At 37.1% G+C, this 23638-nt stretch overlaps 3 protein-coding genes across 4 annotated transcripts; 2 read left to right on the top strand and 1 right to left on the bottom strand.

Moving 5' to 3' along the window:
• Positions 1-408: 408 nt before the first annotated feature.
• Positions 409-8803, bottom strand: LOC131447859 (major histocompatibility complex class I-related gene protein-like). The gene is made up of 6 exons (XM_058619941.1): positions 8752-8803; positions 6838-7098; positions 3736-4014; positions 2337-2636; positions 1460-1561; positions 409-806 (listed from the first exon to the last, which is right to left on the bottom strand). The coding sequence occupies exons 1-6, from the start codon at positions 8801-8803 to the stop codon at positions 781-783; spliced, it is 1020 nt and encodes a 339-aa protein (XP_058475924.1). The 3' UTR covers positions 409-780.
• A 4045-nt stretch (positions 8804-12848) lies between these two features.
• Positions 12849-17488, top strand: LOC131447641 (tapasin-like). Its single transcript, XM_058619542.1, has 8 exons — positions 12849-13050; positions 13908-14114; positions 14804-15052; positions 15142-15501; positions 15803-16126; positions 16412-16513; positions 16736-16758; positions 16872-17488. The coding sequence occupies exons 1-8, from the start codon at positions 12990-12992 to the stop codon at positions 16881-16883; spliced, it is 1338 nt and encodes a 445-aa protein (XP_058475525.1). The 5' UTR covers positions 12849-12989; the 3' UTR covers positions 16884-17488.
• A 367-nt stretch (positions 17489-17855) lies between these two features.
• ngly1 (N-glycanase 1) lies at positions 17856-23489 on the top strand. Of its 2 annotated transcripts, none has more exons than XM_058619541.1 (10): positions 17856-18158; positions 18942-19104; positions 19174-19393; positions 20604-20725; positions 21017-21162; positions 21313-21423; positions 21514-21699; positions 22056-22241; positions 22573-22750; positions 22852-23489. In XM_058619541.1, the coding sequence occupies exons 2-10, from the start codon at positions 18951-18953 to the stop codon at positions 23025-23027; spliced, it is 1479 nt and encodes a 492-aa protein (XP_058475524.1). In that variant the 5' UTR covers positions 17856-18158; positions 18942-18950; the 3' UTR covers positions 23028-23489. The 2 variants fall into 2 exon arrangements, with proteins under 2 accessions (XP_058475524.1, XP_058475523.1); XM_058619540.1 differs by having other exon boundaries at positions 17856-18162.
• The last annotated feature ends 149 nt before the right edge of the window (positions 23490-23638 follow it).

Raw genomic sequence — 23638 nt, 5'->3', positions numbered from 1 at the left:
TATATAAAAACCTCTGAGGCTGGAAGTTTGTGTAAAACACTGTGCTCCACTGTGCAGCCACTAACAGCACACTTGTCCCTCCACGTTGACATAATACCGCTCTTCCTCCCTCGCCTGCACTCTCACAGGGACAAGGTGGAGCTAAGGTGGAGCTCTCCAAGTAAACTTACTGGTGGGGCGGTTACATTCGCGGTGAAATGCGCATGCTGCCGTCATAAGCGCAGGGAATTCAACATGGCGTGTTTTATCGCCTATACTTACACAAAGGGGGACCACGAAAACATGACAGAGTATTCTTTTTCCACACTTTGGCAACTGGTAGGGCCTCCAGAGTCCCAAATATAAGTATTAAAATAATTAAAAAGTTGATTTTGCATAATATGTCCCCTTTAAGTCGTCTCTTGAGTCAGTAGGTCTGGCAGTAATCAGGCCTGGGTGTGGCAAGTAACATTTTCCAAAAAATTTGACTAACCACAGTGACCTGATGATTTTACAAGGGGGGGAATTACTTTTTCACATGGGGCCATGTAGGTTTGGATAGTTTTTTCCCCATAATAAATAAAATCATCACTTAAAAACTGCATTTTGTGTTAACTTGGGTTATCTTTGTCTAATATTTAAATGTGTTTGATAATCTGAGACATTTAAGTGTGACAAACGTGCAGAAAAATAAGAAATCAATCACACCACTGTATGTAGAATAACAGCTGTGTCAATACCATGTCCATTTCAACCTAAGTTAGAATTGTAAATAAATATGAATCATGGAAATACAAATCTTTACTTACGAGATGGGGCGGATTTGGCTGAAAAAGGAAAGAAAATGAAAATCATTCCAAACATCATTTTGTCACCAGTGATTTGTTTCTCTTCAACTCACACAAAGTGAAACAGAAATCACTTCCAGCTTCAGTTTCCACATTAAAAATCATTTCTTTTTCTAAACCTGCTCCATGACATCATCACGCTGTAGTGATGATGTCATGGTGACACTGACGTCTATTTAAATTGGAATCAAAGCAGAAATCTGTTGAGTGTGAAAACATTCCTATTTCATCAGTCACAATGTACAAACATTACATTAGAAATGTCATTTTCAATTGTTTCCTTCATGTTTGACTGAAAAAAGTCACTTGAAGTTTCTACGTTTCTATGCAAATGAAACGCATACATGTAAATATTTGGCCTAAATGTTTGTGTGAGTGTCTCTGTCAGAAGTGAACCTTTGAAAAAACAAAAATCAACCTGGTCTGAAGAAATAAATGGAGCAAAAGTGGTTTAGTATCATTGGATTGTTGATGTTGATGATACAGGTTTACAAATATGATCCATGTGTGAAGAAATCTCACCTTTGTGACTTTAAAGCATCAACTCAAAGTGTGAAATAAAACAAGTGACAACACTGTCAGTGTGTGTGTGTGTGTGTGTGTGTGTGTGTGTGTGTGTGTGTTGCTCTCACCACTGAATCTTCTGTACAAGAGGAAAGCAGCGGCAGCGAAGATGATGACGATAAGAACAACCACTGCAACGATGATGATGATGGTCGTGTCCATGGGCTTCTCTGTTCAGCAAAAACACAAAAAACAAACAGTCACAACCTGTGCACATGAAGCAGCTGACACACACACACACACACACACAATATATGTAGTTCAATCTTTTACTGTATCATTGATTAACATATATATATATATATGTACCTGTTTTACATGTTTACACTTCATATCATATTTTAAATGCACATAGGATTAAATTTGGCATAAATAACCTTTTTATTTGATGATATTTATTATTTATTTGTGGTTATTTATGAGGAAATCAAATCATTTTGACTCATAATTACATTATTTCCAAATATGTATATAAGCAAATATGTCTACATTCAAATCCTAATATTGTGTCCAAATGTCATTTTAACTGTGAACTTATCTGACCGATCAATTTGACCTTTATTGATTTATGCACATGTGAATCTACTCGTCATTAGTGACATGAATAAAAAACTGTCTCTAGTGGTCACATGGTGTAATTATTCATCACGACAAAAGAAAGAATGTACATTTTATCTGTGGATCACTGAAGAACTGAACTTTTGACCATGATTTAAGCTGGAGATCAACTTTATCAAAGGTTTTATAAAATAAGACCATAACATGAAGACAAGTAGTGAAAGAAAACTTTTCTTTGATGGATTTGTCACATGATGATGTCATGATGCAGCACAAGCATGGACTGAATACAGACCTACAATGAAAGTGTTGATGAATCAATGAAAAGCAACAAGCATGACCTGCAGAACTATTACAGTGAATTAAAGGAGTGTTTAGGAGTTTTACCTCTGTTGGATTGGACGGCGTCTTTGTCCAGTACTTTGACAACGTCTTCCACACCAGAGAGCTGGAACACGCAGTCATACTTCCTCCAGTCCTCAGGTGGGATTGATGACACTCGCAGGTCAGTGCTCATCTGGAAGGTTCCGTCATGGTTGGGCAGAGTCTCTCCGTGGTCCACGTCCTCATGATGATCCTCTCCGTCTTTCCTCCAGGACAACACGGCTTTGTTTGGGTAGAAACCTGTAGCGTGGCAGGTCACTGGAGAGGAGGGAGACTTCTGGAGGAGAGACACTGAGGGAAGCTCTGGAGAAGGAAAACAAACGTTGACACTTTATTATAACTCACATTCCTGTTTGCTGTCATTGATCCTGCATTCGTTTCTGAGTCTGGCTGTAAATTGAGGTTTTCACACATCTGAGGACTGGACTTTTTCAGTCTGGACCTTTTTTCTGATGAGATCAGACTGACTAACTCACTATCTTTAAATACTTCTTTTCAATCCTCTTAAACAACTTATTGTTACAAGTTTCTTTCTTTCTTTCACTGATTGACTTCATTTCACATCATTTGTTGTCTTCATGTTGTAAACCTTTTAAAATGGTTTCTATTTTGATGATAGATGAACACTTTGAATTCATTTATTGATCTTAAACTGGAACATCAATGTTGCAGCAGTGCACAATTATATTATTTTATGTTTTACTTTATTTTTTATAATGTAATATTTATTGTTTTTTGGCAGATAAAATATAAAATGTGTAATTTTTTCACATATATTGAATTTCAATTTAATATATGTGTTTTCTTTTTTATTAATATTAATCTAACCCTAAGCTTTATTGTCACAATATCTGCAGCATAAGCTATAGTTAAAATATGGCTGCAATGATGAATTGTTTATTATTCGATTACTAAATTAATCACCATCTATTTTGATTAGCAATTTCAAGTTTTTTTTTAAATGATTAATGCAAGATTTCTGACTTTTCAGCTTTATAAATGTGATTATTTTCTGGTTTCTTTGCTCCAAATAACAAAGAAATAATGAGGGTTGCCGTGGCAACAACAAGCTCTAAGAGACAGATGAAGAAATGTGAAATGGGAGACAGAGACTTAGAAAAGACTGTGGACGCTAAAAGAGACAGAGAGTGAAACTGTTGTGGACATAAACAAACAAAAAAGGAAAACACGAGGAGAAGAAAAAAAAGAGTGATTATAAATGTGTGTGTGAAAGAGAGACACTGACAAAATGGAGGGGGGAAAAGAGAGTGTGACAGAGAGATGAAGAGACAGAGAGAGAGAGAGACACGTCATCAGTGTGAGACACAGTGGTGGTAAAAGACATCATCAGAAATAAAAGACACGTATGAAGATTATGTTCATTCAGGTTCTGGGGTTTTACCTGTTCTCTGCAGAGAGCTCTTCCCATACTCCACGTACTTCTTCAACCACTCAGGACACACCTGGGTGTAGTAGTGTTTTTGATTAGCAAGATCAGCTTTATCAGCATCCCATTTGTTTTTGGTGATGAAAGCCTGTGATGATGGAGTGATCCATGTCTCTGTCTTCAGGTCAAATACTATGAAGTCTTCTCCATCATAACCATACTGTTCATTACCATTAACTTCTCCAGTCTCATCATCCCAGTCACAGCCATACATTCTTTGGAAGATGTGGACACCTGAGAGAGAGAGAGAGGGCGAGGGAGAGAGGGAGAGAAAGAGAAAGAGAGAGAGAGAGGGAGAGAGAGAGAGAGAGTTCACATCATCTCTTTACCACAGAGAACAACACACAGGTTTGATGGAGTGACATCATTAATCAGCATTAAATAAAAAGTGTTATGGCTCTGACACTATGATCAAATCTAATGTCTCATTCTGTCATTTATTTATTATTTGTTCTACACAATGTGGTTCATTATTGCACAATAAATGTAATATCATGTGTTGCTCTACTTTCTATCTTAAAATCTTATTATTTATGATGAGGCATTTTCATCATGTCATTAAATCACTGTTTCAACTGTAATGTATCAGAAAATGTTCTGTGACAACTGTCCAGAGAATTTCTCTGGTTTGACTCTCATGTCATGTTCACTGGTCACTGTTGATTCACCTTTTCTTAAGTTTCATTAAACAACTGTCTCACTTCTCTTGAGTTTTGTGAGACAGTTTTTCCTGTGACGCTGGTGTGGGACGAGTCAGTGAGCTGAGTTGACTTTGACGTCACACTCGACTCAATGTTTGAATTCTGTTTTCCTTCTTATTGTAATTGTGTTAGTACAAGATACTGTTGTGAAGCAGCGTCATCTCAAAGTGTGTATGTGCAGGAGCAACACTGCAGAGACATGTGCTAGAAAGTAAGGTCAGTTCCATCAAACACAAACACACAGTTTTCACTTTCATGACGACTCCACAGAATAAGTCTGTGTGATGACGTCACGTCACTTTAGTCTGTGTTCACACCTGAGAGTCTGCTGCGTTGGTGCCAGGGCTGCAACTAACCATTATGTTCATTATTCATTCTTCTCTCCATTAATCACTGATCAGCTGTTTGTTCTGTACAACGTCAACAAATATTGATCAACCTCCAAATGATGTTTTCAAATGTCCTCTTTTGTCCGGAAAATAAAACAAATCCGTTTTTTGAATCATTTCTTTGTAACAAGAAACCAGAAAATATTCACATTTAAGAAGCTGAACAATGTGTTTTAAAACTAAGAAAAAAGAATATTGATGGAAACAGTTGATTCATTTAGTAACTGATTCATCATTGATGAATAGATTACTTGTCACAGCCTCAGTTGGTTCACACCTGGTGTTAGAATCACTTTCATTGGTCAGCAGTTTGGTTCATGTTCAATAATCACTTTATTCATTTGTGCTTTTGGTTAAACACATTGTTAAATGTGGAACATAAACAACACAAGACGCTGCTGTGATTGCTTCACATGGAGTTAAACCAGTGATTGACAGCTGGTATCGTCCAATAGGAGCCTGGTTGCAGGTGACGTCTAAACTGTTTTCCTTAAACACTGTGTCCCTTTGATATCATCTGTAAGCAACAATCGATGAGTTATATCTCAGAGTTTTAAAGGATATCCACTCATTATCGTTATCGTGGAGATATTATCTTTTGTCCATGTCGCCCACAACGAGTTCAAACTTAGACCTGAATATTTGTGTGTGGACCCTCTTTAACCTCACCTGTATCAGATCAGAGTTTTGATGAATCATCACTAGAACACACTGACCTGGAGCTTATTCTACAAATGTTATTTCTGCAGATGACCCCTGACCTCTGCATCATCATCATCATCATCACACAATCACTGACCTCCTCTGCTTTAGCCCCATATTAACTGTTTAGAAATGCAAACGGTGATAAAGTGGATGATTTACATGGACAAAGACGATGAAGAGAACATGAAGGTGTGAAGAGCAATAGAGTATAAGGTAATGATAATTGTTAACATTTTCATTTCATGGATAAAAGTAATATTCATTTAGAGTTGAAGATTCTGTGCTGAAGTCATCAACAACACAGCAACAACTGACAGGGCTTTGTTTTAATGATCCATTCAACTGTTGATTCTTTTAGAAATTCAGTTTTGTTTGGTCATAAAATGTGAACAATCTTTTTAAAAGAACACCTTTTTATCTTTTAACTTTTAACCATTCACATTTTATTCATAAACAGTAAATAATTGGCCCCACCCCCCCACATAAAAACAAACTGTCATGATCCAGCCCACAATTCAGCCAACATTATAATAATGATAACAAATGTAGATGTATGCGTCATATTAACACAAAACATATAAAAATAATGATAATAATTTATTTTAACCCACTGCACCTCATGTAAATATTTTGTTTGTGTTGCTGTATACATTTATTTATATCTTAGGTCTTTATTTTTATTTCTTAATTGTATTTTCTTCTATTTAAATGCACCAAAAAACAAAGTCAAATTCCTTGTATGTGTAAATGTACTTCACAATAAAAACTGATTGTGATTGTAATTGATGAATTGTTGCAGCTCTAAACTGTGATTGGTCAGATTAGCAGCATGTCTGCTCCATGACTCTCAGTCACATTGATAAGTTCACTGGTTGCAAACATCATCTTCACTGATTCACTTTAAAATAAATAAATAATCATAATAATATCAATAAGGATCATTGTTGTTCAACTTTAGAACTCCAACATGATTCATTCACTTTCAATCATAGAAACTACACTGACATCTAGTGTACAGGTGGTGTAACAGCAGAGCGACACAGTCTCACTGTGAAAAGGTGTGAATGCTGTTCAGGCTGTGAATGAAGACTTAAACATGTTTACATTTCCTAAGTCTTTGTTAAAAAAAGAAAATATTATTTAATACTTTCAGAAAGAGACGTTAGTTAAAGTAGACTGTGTATAAAAATTATGAGTGTGTGTGTTTTTGTCTGTATTTTTTGTCACGTTTTTTATCAGTAAAAAGTGAAACACAAACAAACCTCCAGTTTGGTTGAAGCGCTTCTTTGCAATTTCAATGTCGACTTTGAAGTTATGCTGGGTTTCCAAAAAGCCATCAGTCTCTCTCTCCCAGTACTGTGGATCTGTGTTCTTCCTCATCCAGTCCTGTTTGGGTTCTGCTTTCATTGTGTTGCTGTCATAGTGAAGTATCTGAACATCATCAACCAAACCAACAACCACAAACTGTGGGAAGTTTGAGACTTCAGATGATCCAGTGAAGAAATACTTCATAGAGTGAATTCCTGTGAGAGACAGTGAACGTCAAGACTTAAGATTTCAGAATGACAGTTTTATAAATCACTGTACTCAGAGTCAAGACGACATCAAACACATTCAAACACATTTCACTTATTTATCTAGACATACTGTATATTTATAAGATTTTATTATTTAATTTAATAATTCTCTTCATTAAAAATAACTTATAAACTTTTCGTCTTTAATGTTTTCTTAAGTAATATCTTATCAATGTATTTATAACTATTTATTTATGAATTAGTTTTTTATCCAAATGATGTGTTGTACAAATAAATCATTCACAAATTCATTTGACAAGAAGGTATTTATCTGTTATTTATTTATTTCATCATTATGAGAAGAGTCACTTTTAATGATAAATTATACACGATTTAGCTGCTGATTCATATTTTATTGTGAAATGTTGTATAAAAGGGTTTAATTATCAGTAAGATACGTCTAAATGAAGTTTATTCATCATATCAGATGATAATAAATACACTTAAAAAAGGTTTTAAAGTTGTTTTCCGTGTTTGGAACTGCGGTCAAGTGAGCCGTCATTCGTTTTTAAGTGCGCCTTTGTAGTCGAACTTACGGTCGACTGAGAGTGTCAGCGCTAGTTTGATACCGAGCGAGATCGGTTTTCAAAATAAGACGTTACTAATACAAGTGCAATCAATCATGCTGATTTTAAGACATTGTGTCACATTGTCCAGAAGCTTTTGAACAAAATATTTTCCCTAATTTATTTTGATTTTTACTGTACAATAACAACACATTGGACCATAAGTTCTGACAAAGGTTGACATAATTGATCTCAGGAGCATGCTGACTACTACCTGACTCATTATCAAGCTATTTTACTGTATAATTATTGAGAAATTAAGCATCAAAGTTGTCCTTTTTTTACTCAGCAAAAGGCAGAAAACTCAATATTTACTGTACAATAAAATCACTTTGGCCCATAAGTTCTGACAATGGTTGGCACAGTTGACCTCAGGAGCATGCTGACTACTCCCTCAGTCATTATCAAACATTTTTACTGTATCATTTTTGAGAAATTAAGCATCAAACTTTTTTTTTGTTTTTTTAACTCAGAATAACGTCGAAAACTCCATATTTACTGTACAATAAAAATCACTTTGGCCCATAAGTTCTGGCAATGGTTGGTACAGTTGACTTCAGGGGCATGCTGACTACTCCCTCAGAATTTCTCAAAAATGATACAGTAAAAATGTTTGATAATGACTGAGGTAGTAGTCAGCAACCTCCCAAAGGGATTGATAAAGTTTTCTGTATATAATCAGATGATAATAAAAACATTTACTTAAAAAAATTAGGCTTTAAAGTTGTTTTCCGCGTTTGGAGCTCACACCTTTTTATAGACCTTCAGGAGTCATGAATAACTAAAAGTGAAATGGTGGAAGTGCATATGTGCACATTAGACTGTATGATGAAGAAAATAATAAACAATAAGAAAGAAAGAAAGATTAAAATCATACAATTAAATATATTTGACATTGCTAGAATCTAAAATGGAGTCCTACAACTAAACATCCAGGACCATCAAATGACGCCACATTTATACAAACAGTACATGATAAAAACACGACACATTTGTTACAATCGATCAAACATTATACATAAAAGAAGCTCACGTGCGCTCGCGCTGTGTATTCCCAGCAGAACCAGTAAAAGCAGGATCTTCATAGTGATTTTCTCCGTTTGTTGAAGTGACGGTGAAAATGCATCATTATCCAGAAGACAAACTGAGACTCCAGCGACAAACACTGAGATAAAAACACTGAGAGGCGTGAACATCAACCTCCATCTGAGCCAATGAGAATTCAATATGAGCCTCAACGTCACTAAACTCCGGGTGAAACTGACTTACTCAGGTTATGAACGAAAGTGAAAGTTACAACTCACGTTATTTTAGCCTGAGAAACACTATGCGTTTAAATCTAATATTACATCTTTCGTGTAGATCAACATAGAAAACAACAAACTGGCACATTAATAAATGATCCAAATTTGATTTCAGTGTGGTCAAGTTCTCTCCCTACTGGTTTCAACCCCCTGTAGAGCAGCATCACAGTTTTAAATGAGGACTGTGTGAGATTAAAACAAAGAACTGGTTATTAACGGATGTAATAATTATAATAAACAATACACAAAGGTATTTTTGTGACACAAACCAGGCTACTCTCAAGAAAAATAATACAAAAGTCAATAATCCTAACAATATTTTTCATTTATGTGACACTTTTCAAACTCAAGCATAAAGATGTTTGTAGATAGACAAACAAAAAGAAATACAAATACAGGTTGAAGTCAACAAATGAATTAATCAAATATATGTGTGTGTGTGTGTGTGTGGTAATGTGTGAGGATAACTGTTAAAATTAGGATAAACACAACAAAAAGTGGCACAATCATTATAATACTGTAGTATATGTTTTAAAGGTGTTTAAAAGCTGCAGTGGAGTCAGCTGATGTCTGATCACTTTGAGTCTGTACAACAGCTAAAAGGTTCTGTTGGGCCGATCTAACCTAACCCTTAAATCTATGAATAAAATGATTTATTAATTACACACTTAATGATAACATAAACTAACCAGAGCAGTGTCGTGAAGAGCTCCTAGAAGTTTAACCCAAGAATCTTCTTCCATAAACAAACAGAGCTGCAGAAACAGATTGAATGTGTGTAAACGTGTGCACTGAAGACATACAGCATGTACAGTATATGTGTGCTCACCCACACCACGTATATACCCTTTTACAGTGTCTATTATAACTAACTTTCCCTGTTTCACACACTCATTACTAATTACACACACTTCTTATTTTACCCTTCTTTACAGTTGTTGTTACAACTTAATGGAACTGTTAATGGAACTGAAAAACACATTAAGTCAGATTTCTTGTGTGTGTGCTGATGCTGATTCTCCTCCACTCCACCACCAATACAATACTTGCTTAACTATTGTCAATGTTTTTATGCAGCAGGGTTTGGTTTAAAGCTGTTGACATGTCTATATGATTTCCCTTAACAAAGACAGGATCACACTGCTTGGTTTACTTACTGGGTTTCCTGGGTCAGGTATCAACACACTCAGCTGGATTTTATGCTCCTGACATGACACCAGTTGAGTTGCTGAAATCTGCTTGAATAAGAGAAATGTATCTCCACTGCAGATGATTTTCTCTTTTGTTTTGTTGAGACTGTGTCTCATTTTTCTCTTTCACGCCCTATATTTACAGTTGTCTTCAAAGTAATACAAAATAAAAATAATAAAATGTTCTGATAGTTAAAAACAAAGACACAGACCTAGGTTATGGGCTCCTTTTCTAGTTTACTGATCAACACACACACATACATCAGTTAAACTTTTCAGCCGTGCAATAATAATATAATATAATATAATATAATATAATATAATATAATATAATATAATATAATATAATATCATATCATATCATATCATATAATATAATATAATATAATATAATATAATATAAATTAAATTAAATTAAATTAAATTAAATTAAATTAAATTAAATTAAATAATAGAGTCATGGTTCCCAACCTGGGGGGCCAGAGATCACATGGGGGCCCAGAGCTTTGTCTGCTCTGCGGTTGTGAGGTTATTGAAATTATGTTTGTACATTTACCCACTCTATTGGATAATCAGAACTCGGTATCCCCCATTTCTTTTGATCCACCTTTAAATGCAACACCTCTGTGACCTCTGAACTCCTGGGACCAACTCTGCGTAAACAAGTTTCATCAGGTCGGTTAGAGGATATACCTGATCATGTTCCTGTTGTCAGCATCTCTACAACAACATATCATGTCTGAGAAACATAAACGTACCAAACGCTCACTGGATTCAAAAAAAGAAAACAAGGCAATGTCTCAAGAGTTGCCTTGGTTTGGATTTTATAGAAGCACAGGACAGTTTTAATCCATATATGCAGTGAGAATAGCAACCAAAACCAACCACAACATGCTGTTTTGCTTTTGCATATTTCTGCTTCAAGGACAAAAGGTTTAGAACCGCAGTAATAGGGCAACAGACTAACTAGATATGACTGGAACACGCCTTCAGCAGTAATACTGTGCAGTAGCAGTGTTAGAGCTCCACCAACAGGCAGAAACAGCCATATTTTTCTCCTCTTTCTGGGAAATCACATGTTGAGTCTGTTAGCTTTCGTTTTTCTGTCCTGGCATGATTACCAGATTGGGTGTGTTATGATTGTTGATGCTGTTGCATGTGTCAGGTCAGTGAAGCCTCTTGTTCTCCTTGTTTAGCCACATTCCTCTGGTGTCCAACAAAATACTTTCCTCATAAACATAATCAGAGGTGAACATTGTAATAAGTTTTTAACTCATGTAGAACTACAAACTGCTCACTTCTGGCTTTCTGTAATGATTATACTTGTTGAATATATTAAAACAGGATTTGTATGTATCTAAATATCCAAGTGAGGTTTAAAACCGCTTTATAAATGATGCATTGGTTGAGGTTTGTTGTTTGTGTTCCGTCTCTTGTCCTCATTTGACCTCTGTCCACAGAACAGTCTGGACTGATATTATGCTGCAAACTTGTTTCTCTTGTTTCTCAGGTTACGCTGAATCTTCTGAATTCGAGGCAAAGTAAACAGACACACAACTGTACACACATAAAACTGGCAGAATTAGAGATAACATTGGAAAAGGAAGGATATAGTGCTCAGTAAAATAGCTTATTTGTCAGAGGGCGCCATCTACTGGTGGCAGTATTCATAGACTGATAAAAGAATTATGTTTTATGATGGAGGCTCTGTGTTCTGAGCTTCTTTGTCAATTTATTTGTCACAGTTTTTTACTGCTAGAACTTGTATTTCAATGTACAGAGATTGTAATATTTGTTATATTATACACAGTATTTATACAATTCAAATTTGTTTTCACTGGACTTGATGGTATTCTACTCTGAGTCATCTTTTGAGTCAAAAGTGTTTTTTTTTATTATCATAGGTTTCTTTGCAGTGTAAGCAGTTGTTGCCTGGTCCAATCAAGGGACCTGTTGCAAAGTAGAACAGCCAATAAAAATCATTCCTTCTCTGCTAATTGGTAAAATCAGAGAAGACAGATTAAGAAGACACACTTGATTCACATTATGCTGAAAGGTTATCATGGAGTTATTGATGATTAATGACCAAAAAAAGAGAACAAACTCATTTCAATTGCACCTTTAAGGCAACATATTCAGGGTTTTTTTGTTTTGAATTTGAGTTTTCTTTCAAATATTTCTGACATCTTCTGTGTATGGTGGCCGTCAAATACCAGGGAGAATATAAACACTTTCACGACTCTCTCTGTGTCCTCATCCTTCCGTGTTGGGTTTGAGCGTTCTTATTTGTTTGCATCGTGAGCTTCCACTTCAAAAATAGGAAATAAAGCATAAAGCAAGATTCTCACCTAAAGTACAAATAAAAGGCTTTTCCTAAGGCAAATTGATTTGTATTACTTATTCAAACATGCCTATTAATGAATATACTATGAATACTGTTGATAAAACCCTCACACAAACTTTTTAAAGCAAACTTTTCCAATATGCTTCATATATTTCACTCTATTTTTGCTTTTTAGTTTATTTATTTTTTTGATTCACCTTTGCTGTTAATTTGATTCACCTGCCTCTTAAATATATCTTATGAATATGCTGTTTTATTTTGAAAGGAAAAGAGGAAGTTGTATATATTCGTGCTACCTTGACACTCACCGTAGGAGAAAGTGAAAGTAAAATGAAGCAGGGTTTTGCAGGGGAAATCCACGGATCGTAGTGACTTTGGTGAACGTGAAAACAGCAGCGGACGTTATTTCGCAGCAGAGCAGAAACATACAAACATGACGGAATTGTCTACGATTTATAAACTGAGCCTGGTCGCTGCTGCCTGTTTCTTCCACGGTAAGCGAATCGTAACACGACCATACAGTAGTTTAGCTTTCGTGCAAGTTTTTGGTGATTTACATCGATGCCGAATTTATTACCAAACACACTCACACGGTTAGACGTCTTCTTTAAGTTATTGTGCTCATAAATGTATATATTTTTTAAAGCGTGCTGTGTTTTTCTGAGTGGGATTTTGTTTGAGACGTTTGTTGCCTCATTGCTATGCTGCCCTCTCGTGGCTAAAACTGTCAATACACCCAGCTACCAATGAGACACCTCCACGTGAAGCAGTAAATCAGGGAGTTAATAATATCAAGAGAAAAAAAAAACAAGTTATGTTGTAAGTTGTTTATTTTATTTTTGTTTTAATTTATTTAAAAAAATTATTTAATTTATTAAAATTATTAAATACATTTTAATTTATCTTATTTGTTTTTTTATTGTATGGCTTTTACAGTTAAAGTTGGATTGGACTAGAGTGGGAAAAACAAACAAACTAATAACTATGTATAAAAAATAATTTAGTATAACGTTTAAGCCATACATTTATAAGGAGTGAAATTTTATCGTCCCACTAAGAGATGTGGAGGGCAATAACATTAAAGATGCAGAGATGAGAAAAATGATTTAAAAAGTCAGACTGTGCAAATGTTCATGAGAAAAACATTCACAGTTCAATGACGACAATCAGGCTTTTACTTTTACTTTTCATTGTCAGAGTTCAGTACACTATTAGGCCTCTTTATGGGGACATCACAGAATACACACTGCTTTGGCACGAAATATCATAATACTGTGTAACCCTGTTATTATGCTCGTGTTTCCTAGTGTAATTTTCGTATTCACAGTTATGTTTCATCATTTGTGTAAAGCCTGTAGCAGCAGCAGCAGCAGCAGCAGTTGTCCAGTGCTGGATTGCTGGTTTGTGCAGGAGAAAGTGGGTCGAGGAGGAGGCCTTACTCCACCAACATCCCAGGAAAAATCCCTGCTCTACATCAGAACAGACGCAAACAGCCACAGCGCAGAGTCGCAGCAGCCTCTGTCTGACACCAGCCCTGACAGAGTCTATTTTATTACAGGTGAGTTTAAAGTGAACCTGCATGATGTTTGTACAGTATATAAAGGACTTAGGTAGGTTATCGGCAGTCTTCATTGTCTAGATGCTTAGATTCAGGCTGAAACTAAACAATATTTTTGTTAAGGATTCATCTGAGGTTTGTTTGATAGCTCAAGCAATAATATACGGCACAAAGATCACTTAAAGCATACTTAATTAGACCTGTTTTATGTGTATTTGAAAATACTGCATATTTGTGCTTATGGCAATATCTTAAATTGTGTTATAGTGTGGTACAAGGAAGGTGTCAGCAGTGTAATTTACATTTCTATGGAATAAAAATAAATATAAACTTGAATAAAATATTAATAGTAAAATAAACTTGACTCTGTTTGCACTGTGAAATATTTGCCACCAAATATTTTTCTTTAAAAATGGCTGAAATATAAACTTCGAAATTACTGAAAAATAAACTTTTTTCGATGGTCTACCTATTTTCATTCAAACAAATGTCAGATAAAGGTGACTTGTGTTGATTTTGTGTTATTTTTTAATAGAATGTATAATAGAATTAATAAAATATTTTTAATTGAATGTATTAGCCTATGAGCTCTAGTATTAACTATTTTAATATCTTGTCAGTGTATTTTTCTTTCATATAATCCAGATGACAGTATTTACATGTGAGTCTCCTGTGTCCTGTGTCCTCAGATCCAGCTGCCACCCTGTGCCATCACTCCCTCAGTCCTCCCAAAGGCTCCATCGAGAAGCCGCAGTGTGAGATCAGCCCCTTCCTGCATCAGCCCTCAAACCTCAAATGGGTTGCTCCACTCACAGTCTCTGGCTTCAGCCCCTTATACCTCCAAGCCGATTGGTTTTCCGCTGCCCTACGTGGGGTAGACAAAGAGCTGGCCATTTCCACCGTCATGCGAGCTCCCACGGCAACCAAAGAGCCAAATGGTAATCATGAAGGAAAGAGGAAATGCTTTTTCTATCTCAGCTGCATGTGGTGGTTTGACTCTCTCTTTCCTCACTCTGTGTTTCCTCAGTGATTCTCAGCGTGACCAGTAAAACCGTGTCGGTGCAGTCCAGACTCGGGAAGCCAGTGTTGCTGGACTGCGGCTTCTGGGTCGACCCTTCCTCGCCTCTGTCCGGGTCCGGTTTTGCCGTCGAGTGGCGCTACCAGTTCAGAGGAAAGGGACGACTTGTTCTGGCTTATGATGGCAAGACAGACCGTCTGGCAGACACACAGGAGAAAGGGGCCACACTGGACATTGAGGGTTTGCACAAGAAAGGAAATGCATCCCTGATTCTGCAGGAGGCAAAAGTGCATCACTCTGGGACTTACATTTGCACCGTGTATCTGCCGTACCTTCTGGCTCAGGTGGCGGTGGAGCTGGAGATTGTAGGTGAGGGATTACGTGTCATTGTCTGTTCACCTACATGTTCAACAGAGGGCGCTGCAACAAGGCAGATATTTACAGAGGGCCCTGAACTAAGAGCGGGCCCCCATAAGAGAATCCTGTTAAATATTTACATTGGCTGGACTGGAGCCTGGATAAGGATAAGTTTAGAGTAATGATAATAATACATATTTTATAATATTTTATTTACATGGTGCATTAATGGGTACTAAACTATGTAACACTATAAAACAGTAATTTAAAAACAGACTCTCTTCTTCCATTTTTTTTTCCTCCTTCGACCCAGAGCCTCCGTCTCTCTCCATCCACCCTTCCCCGCTGCCCCTCGCTGCTCCTGGCCAGACTTTGAATGTCCACTGCGAAGCGTCCGGCTTTGCCCCCCTCTCCATGGAGCTGAGCTGGGAGTTTAAAGGTGCAGATGGTAAGGCCAGGCCACTGGAATCAGGCAGTGTCACAGGGCACAGGGAGGCATGGGATGGCACCTACAGCCAGAGCACTTGGCTGGCGCTCGACACGTCAAAGATGGACCTGGGCACAGGAGGAGAGTTGACCTGTGTGGCTGTTCATCCTGGAGGCACGCGACGGGCCCGCACGTCCCTCAGCATCATCGGTAATGTGGGGGAATTTTGTTTTTCATGGTATGAGGCACATGTAAGGAATGAGATTAAAGCAATGATTCCAGAGTGTTGCCAATATACAAAATATTATTTACTCTTCATTTATGAGAGAAAAGAAGAGCTGAACGTGCATATTAAAGTATTTTATATAAGTATATAAGTATTTTGTTTTTAAGTAGCAGATTTACTAGTGAAGGTTGAATGTTTAAGTTTAAATAGATAACTTTCATAAAGACTGAAAACAATGTGGGACTCCATTATGTCTTGTTTCTTCTCAGGGTTCACGAGTCCATCTATTGAGGATTCCATGGCAATGGTTGGTGTGGCACTCGTGCTCTATGGTCTCATCAAGTTTGTCTTCTGGACCTTCACCAGCTCAGGTATCAAATAACATGACTGCGATTAAGCAGAAACACAATTTATAAACTGACAATAACAACAATTACTCCTGTAATTTTAAATAATCGTCTTTATGAAAGAAAAGGCTTACTGAAAATAAATATATACATAAATATATTTGAATCGTATTAAATACAGGGAGTGAAAATGTACTGTTTTTTTAATCCTTTGTCTTTTGTTTATTCTTCTGTAAACTGACACAGGTGAGGCTGAAAAACTTGATAAGGTAATTAACAACATTATTTATTTTTATTTAAATCATTCATTTGATTTTGCGTAAGAGCTGTTTTTGTCACATTTGTGGTAACAATAATGACTTCTCATATCATCCTCACACAGAAGGAGAAGTGAAGAAGGAAGAAGCCGATTGATGTGGAAATTAAACATTCTTGCAGCTCCAGTGCTTGCATCTTTTCAAGGTCCTATTTATTTAATTCTGTTTTTAAAAATCAGGTAATGCAGAATTTTCTCTCATCTTATGGAAAAGTTTTCTGCGTAGTTCAAAACTCTTGCAATCATCGTCTTTATATTCATGTATTGACATGTTGGTCCCTCTATACAGTTTAACAAACACTGGAAAAGAAAAAACAACACATCTATACTAAATCAGCCCAAACTCGTCCAAACTTGTGACGAGTGAAAAGTGAATTTGTAAAATATTTGATATAAAAAGAAAAATGTTCATACTGATATGTTTTTCATTTGTGTTTTATTTTGCTATTGCCATCTCCTGTTGTTTATTGTTTTTATTTTGTGTGTTTAGATTAATGGGGGATAATGGAAGTAACAGCCAGCACTTACTTACTAAGAAATGTACATAGAAATGAGAAGATAATGATCTTAAAAAATACATGTATTTTGTTGGAGAGAAAATAAAAAGCTATGTTGCTTTGATTTGATTTGAAGTGTGCATTGTGGGTGAACAGAAAATGCATTTAATAAAGTCTTTGAAACAAGTTGCCTCAGTCTCAGACATGTCGAACACAGATGTAGTTTTATGAATGTTACACTTTGATGAACTTATGAAGTATTTTATACTGAGGGTATAAGACTACATTATAATATGTCTATATTTAAAAATAAAACAACAAAAATATACGGTCATTAAACACAAAAATATTAAAAGTAATTTGGAAAATTACAATTGTGTTTTGAATTTTAAAATACTGCTCGTTTTTGAAACAAATCTTGTTAACTCGTCATGTTCTCTTATTGCATAGTAAGAGGAAGAAGAAATAATTATCCAATGGGAACTAACTTTACTGAATCACCATCCAATCAGAGGAGGTGATGCTGACGGGACATGGGCGGGTCCATCTTCGAGCTCGAGTCAACAGCAGCAGCAGTTCGGATGATGCAGCACCTGACAGAACCGATGAAGAAACAGTAGCAACTCGCGCGAGTTGACCGAGATTGTAGCGACAACAACGCCATTTTAAGGATTTTAAGGATTACTTTGTGGTGTCATTTAAGACCCGGCATGTGGAATGTTCTTCCGGGTCGTTGTTTTTTCAGTACACGGCAGCGCTAACAAACCGCTCGATGCTAACTGCAGCTCACTGTAACCGAGTCTTCTTCCTTTTGAAAGATTCCCGCTTTGTCTTCAATATAATCTGCTCATAAACAGTAGGTACGTGTGTATGAGTTTGTCACAGTGAGCTGCTATTACTCTCTTTGTCAGCGCTCTCTCTGTTTTGTTTCGTTTTATGTGCACAGTGCAATCACTTAAACTTATATCAAGGCTGTCAACTTCCCGCTAATTAACTGCGGTCAATCTAGCTGTCATTCGTTTTTCCGTGGTCAAATCAGTGTAAAGTGCGTCAGTCCTCTAGTTCAGACGCGGTACTTCCGGTTTTCAAAATGAAGTAAAAACAAAATCAAACGCAAAGAACTTAATTACATTGCTCGCACTATGTTCAAACACAATCGAATAACCTTTGTTAAAGTTCCCACATTTTTATTGGTTGTTTATAATTCTTTATTTTATTGGACAAATTACTTCTTGTATTTCATGCACAAATAGCAGGACAAAAACAAGATTTGTCCAACTTTGAAGTGGGATTAAATACTCATTTGTTTTATTAATAGTTAATAATTTAAATGTTATTGGACTAGTATCAAGAAACTTTATCTGAGTAGTTTTGGAGTAATCCTTGTCCCATACTTTCCTCCGGTGAGGGCATTAGTAATAAATGTAAACTGGAGTTCCAGCTGTGTGTGTTCGTTTGTGCACGTGTCACAGTGCAGCAGACATTTTATTAAAGTATAATCTATTATATTTACCACAGTTAATTTGAAATAAATGCTTCAATGAGTCTTTCACACAAATCTACATCTACTGTATATGTACTGAACACCTGTATTTTTGTATTATTTGATTGACCTGGGTGTTCTCTTGTCCTCTGTCAGGAGAGCAGTATGAGCTTCTTTGCAAATCTCCAGTCTAACTTCCAGCATGTGATGCTGTATGAAAACACTGATCTGCAGCAGAAAGCCCTGAGTCACATCCCTCATCAGCAGCTTTCGTCTGCTGCTCGACATAAGCTGAAGGAGGCTAAAGAGGCCGATCCAGGTGAAGTCCCTTTGTTTGTTGAACTTAAATGTTATAGTTAGAGTGACTGACTTGCTCTCCTCTCTGTAGATTGTAAACTTGGATTAGATGACCTCCTGGTGCTGGAGTTACTCAGGTGGTTCAAACAGGACTTCTTCTCGTGGGTGGACAGTTTACCCTGCAGCCACTGTGGAGGTTCCACCCAGACCGCCAGCTCCCTCAGTCCCAGTGTTGATGACCTGCGCTGGGGAGCTCAACGAGTGGAGAACCATTACTGTCATAGCTGCAGTCTCTCCACCAGATTCCCCAGGTCTGTGTGTGTGTGTGTGTGTGTGTGTGTGTGTGTGTTAGGGCTGCAATAATTAATCAATCATTAATATATTACTGAAGGAATTCCCAACTACGCCGATCATTGATGAAAGGGTTTACGTTTTTTTAATGAACAAGTTCTCAAACATGTGAAATGCAAATATTTTCAGGTTCAGGAAACGGTGATGGAGATTTTTTTTTGACTTGGATCAAACAACTTACGTTACGCTCTTATGTTGTATTTGGTTAACCTTTGCCAAACTTTCTCTCTGTTGCTCCCATGAATGTGTTGAGGTGGAGCATTTATTTCTTGCAAACAGTGATTTGATAAACTTAGATAGGAAGCTGGTCAAACTAAACATTTGACTTTTGTCTGCAATTGGAAAATATTAGAGTTAACTTCTTAGTCAAATTACCCTGCATCAGTTGTAAGGCTTCTGGTTTCAAGGCTTAGGCTTTGCTTTTCAGTAATATAAACAGGAAACCTGTGGGAACATGGTACTTTTTTATCTATTTCTTTATTTTATAATTTAGTCATTTAATCTACACTGCTACATTGTTTTCCAACATTTTATTTACAAATACTGTTGGAGAACCAGTGTATGCGTGAACTGAATGAATATAAACAATACCTATAAATAACTGAAGGAAAGGCAACTTCTTAGTCCAACAAGGCACAACAAGTGAGATTCAGGCCACCTCCAACAATATACAGTACTCTCCTTTACTGCCCTCTACTGGCTAAACATTATAAGTTTACTGTGGCATTTAGTCATCTTCAGCTATGGACATATACTATGTCCTATGCACACTGTAAATGAATAAGTAACATGTTAGTGCCCACATGCACGTGTAGTTTAGGAGAGCGTGTTTAATGATGCTTCGCTACTTATAATTCTCATAACTGTAGCTTAACAATATACAACAGTATCAAATATGAAATGACATGTGATGACTTACATTTCCCAACAAAACGCTCTTGGCTTGCAGTCAATTTGTATCAGCCGGATCCAACTGATTCCAGACTACCTGGCAGACCGACACTAGGGTTGATGTGGCTCAGTCCACTCTCCATGAATGGGGATTTAATACAAATACACTTGTAAAAAATGTTTTAAATTTGTAAATGTTTTTTTTTTTGGAGTGTGATTGGATTTGGCCACAAAACACACACAGAATACAATGGTTTGCTTCTATGTTTTCTCCACTAGGTACAACAATCCTGAGAAGCTGCTGGAAACAAAGAGGGGGCGCTGTGGGGAGTGGGCTAACTGTTTCACCCTGTGCTGCCGAGCTCTTGGCCTTGAAGCCAGGTATATCTGGTGCAGCACAGGTATTGTTATTTTTATTTATTTATTTATTTATTTTAAGAAAATCGATTTTCACATGTGTCAGTGTCTTATAAATATATACTTCTTACAAATGTTCTTGTTACTGCTGCAAGAAATGGAATTATGTACTTTACACTGAACCAGCTCAAACAATTTGCCAATAGAATAGCACATATTCATTCCAAAATGAAATGGATAGAATTGGCTTTGACCCCTTTTAAACTCAAACCTAATCTTATGCCAGAATTGTTTCTGTGGCGTTAACATGTCTGAGGGGCTCTGTGTTGTTTCAGACCACGTGTGGACAGAGGTTTATTCGGTGGCTCAGCGTTGTTGGCTGCACTGTGACTCATGTGAGAACGTCTGTGACAAGCCTCTGTTGTATGAGGTTGGTTGGGGCAAGAAACTGGCCTATATTATGGCTTTCTCCAAAGACCAGGTCAGAGAAATGGACACACACTGCTATTACTACAGTATAACAATAAGGAGGCAGTTCTTAGCAGAAAGTATGTTCCAGGCCTAACTGTTACAAAGACTTAATTTCTCTTCTTGTGTCAACAATTCACTTATGTTTATGTGTGAGATGTAGCTGGTGGATGTGACATGGAGATATTCCTGCAAACACCCGGAAGTTTTGTCAAGAAGGAACAGTGTTGAAGAGGCCTGGCTGCTTCAAACCATCAATGGCCTCAACAACTCGGTAAGCTTTGACCCCTTTGACCCTGTATGTGATACTCTTTGCTTCCACGACTCTGCTGTAAGCCACCGTTTCCCTGCCCTGATGCTATAGAGGCAGCTATTCCTGAGTGCAGACACAAAGAAGGTGCTGACAGAGAGGCTGCTCGTTGAGCTGGTGGAGTTTATTTCCCCAAAGAAGCCTAAAGCAGGAGAACTGGGGGGGCGCAACTCTGGCTCCCTGGCCTGGAGGATAGCGAGAGGGGAGACCACAGCTGCCAAACCTGCGTCTTCCACACAGGTAAAGTATATTACACATGTTGCTGCGGAGGTTAGTACCACCAGTAATGGTGCGTTCTATTTGTAGTCGGAACTTGAAATTTCCGAGGTCATGGGGAACGACCCCTGAATTTGGATTTCCATCTCAGAGCAACCTCATCAACCCCAACATGAACCTGTGTCACTTTTTGTCAACTTGTAGATTTAGATTATACTTACATTTCCAACATTTCCAAACGCTAGACTCTTGCTAGAACAGCTGAACATCACTTTGCGCTCCCTGAGAAATTATTATTTTGGGCTTCATGTGTCATTCAAGTCAGCATTTCACTGACAGTGTTGGTGATTTCTTTTTTCTTTCTTTTTTTTTTTTATCAGACTGCAGGTTATGTGTTCATGCCCACTGAGAAGGAGAGGAGTGACCGGTTACTGCATGTGTGCTACAATGCTACCAAAGACCAGTACTGTCGCCTGTCCAGCAGCTCTGAGGTCATCCAGGGCTGGAATCAGTGTATGTGGAGGAAAGAGTCGGTGTTCAGAAAGGAGGAAAAGGACTGGCAAATGGTACGATTCAGATATAATTTTTTATTCTGTGATTTATAATAATGAGAGTATTCTTAATGCTTGAGTATGTTATTTGTTTCTAAGAAAAACATTTTATCTTACTTGATGAAATTCTGTTCATGCCCTGATGGGTATTGATAAATAAATACATTTGTCAGGAAAAAAAAGAGAAAGCATTTCTTCTGTAGTCTTTGCAATATTATAATAAACACAACCAATTTTCATTTTGAATCCTTGTTTTTGTATGACAAGTTTGAAACAAGGAAGAAAAGCATAGTGCAGTGAACTATTAAGACAGTACAGATCGATCTGATTGTATTTCTTTGTTTAGGTGTACATGGCTAGAACAGAGGGCTCATCTATGGGACAGATGAGCTGGAAGTTTGATTTTGCTCCGGTGGGAATGAAGATAAAGTCTATCTCGGTCATGGCCTGTAGCCAGACCTTCCACTCGGGGAAAGTCCGCTGGTACTTGCAGTCTAGCAAGATTACTACAGAATTCTCTGGAGGTATAATGATGCACTTGATTTGATGTGTGATATCTTCTGACAAAGTACTCCAAATGTGACATGCATGATCACCTTGTAATTTCCTGTCTTTGAACCATAAGATGGGAGGATGCAGTTGTATCCCAGTCTGGCTGGCTCTTCTGACTTCCTGGTTGTAGCAGAACTCAGTGGTGGAGATGGGGAGTCATCGTGGCAGCACTCTCAACTGTTCAGGCAGAGCTTGAAGGAGACTGAGAAGACATCATTTGAAGTCCTTATCCTCTTAGAAGATGCCTGACAGCTGCTTTACTCAACAACACTGGACCCTTAATACTTTATCACTTTTGTCTGCGCTGATAAGTTCAAACCCAAGTGTTTGAAACCTTATTAAAACTCTAAAATTGATGTATGTTGACAAATCTGTTGGATGGATAAAGGTATAGTTCAGTGGGGCTACACGCTTTCACTGAAAAAACTTGGTTGCCAGCTACGACATAAGAAAACTGCTTCAGCTAAATAAAACACCAATTCTCTTTCTTATTCACCATTGGTCTTCGAGGAAATCAGTGGTCATACATCATTGCAGGTTCTGTAGCTAGTTAATAATAAAGTGAAATTATTGAATAGTGTAGTATGAAATGGTGGGGGTAATTTTTATTTTTAAGTCATGTGTGCCGTCAAATGTTGGTATTAGTTTTGTTTGGATGGCTGGAGTTAGCTGACTGTATGGTGGAATATAAAAGATATATTTTCAAGTTTTTGAAGTGGAGCTGTGGGTTTTGTTCATGACGTTTTGACCAGTCACAGTCAAAATGGCACTTAACGTGAATTAAACAAAGCCATTGTTAATGTTATGAATAACGGATTTGCTTCGTGGAAAGAATTACATTACGTTTTACGTGTGCCCTA

Source organism: Solea solea, chromosome 20 (assembly GCF_958295425.1).
Source record: "Solea solea chromosome 20, fSolSol10.1, whole genome shotgun sequence".
NCBI lineage: Eukaryota > Metazoa > Chordata > Actinopteri > Pleuronectiformes > Soleidae > Solea > Solea solea.
Note: the sequence above shows the minus strand (reverse complement) of the source record. Positions and strands in the feature narration are given on the sequence as shown.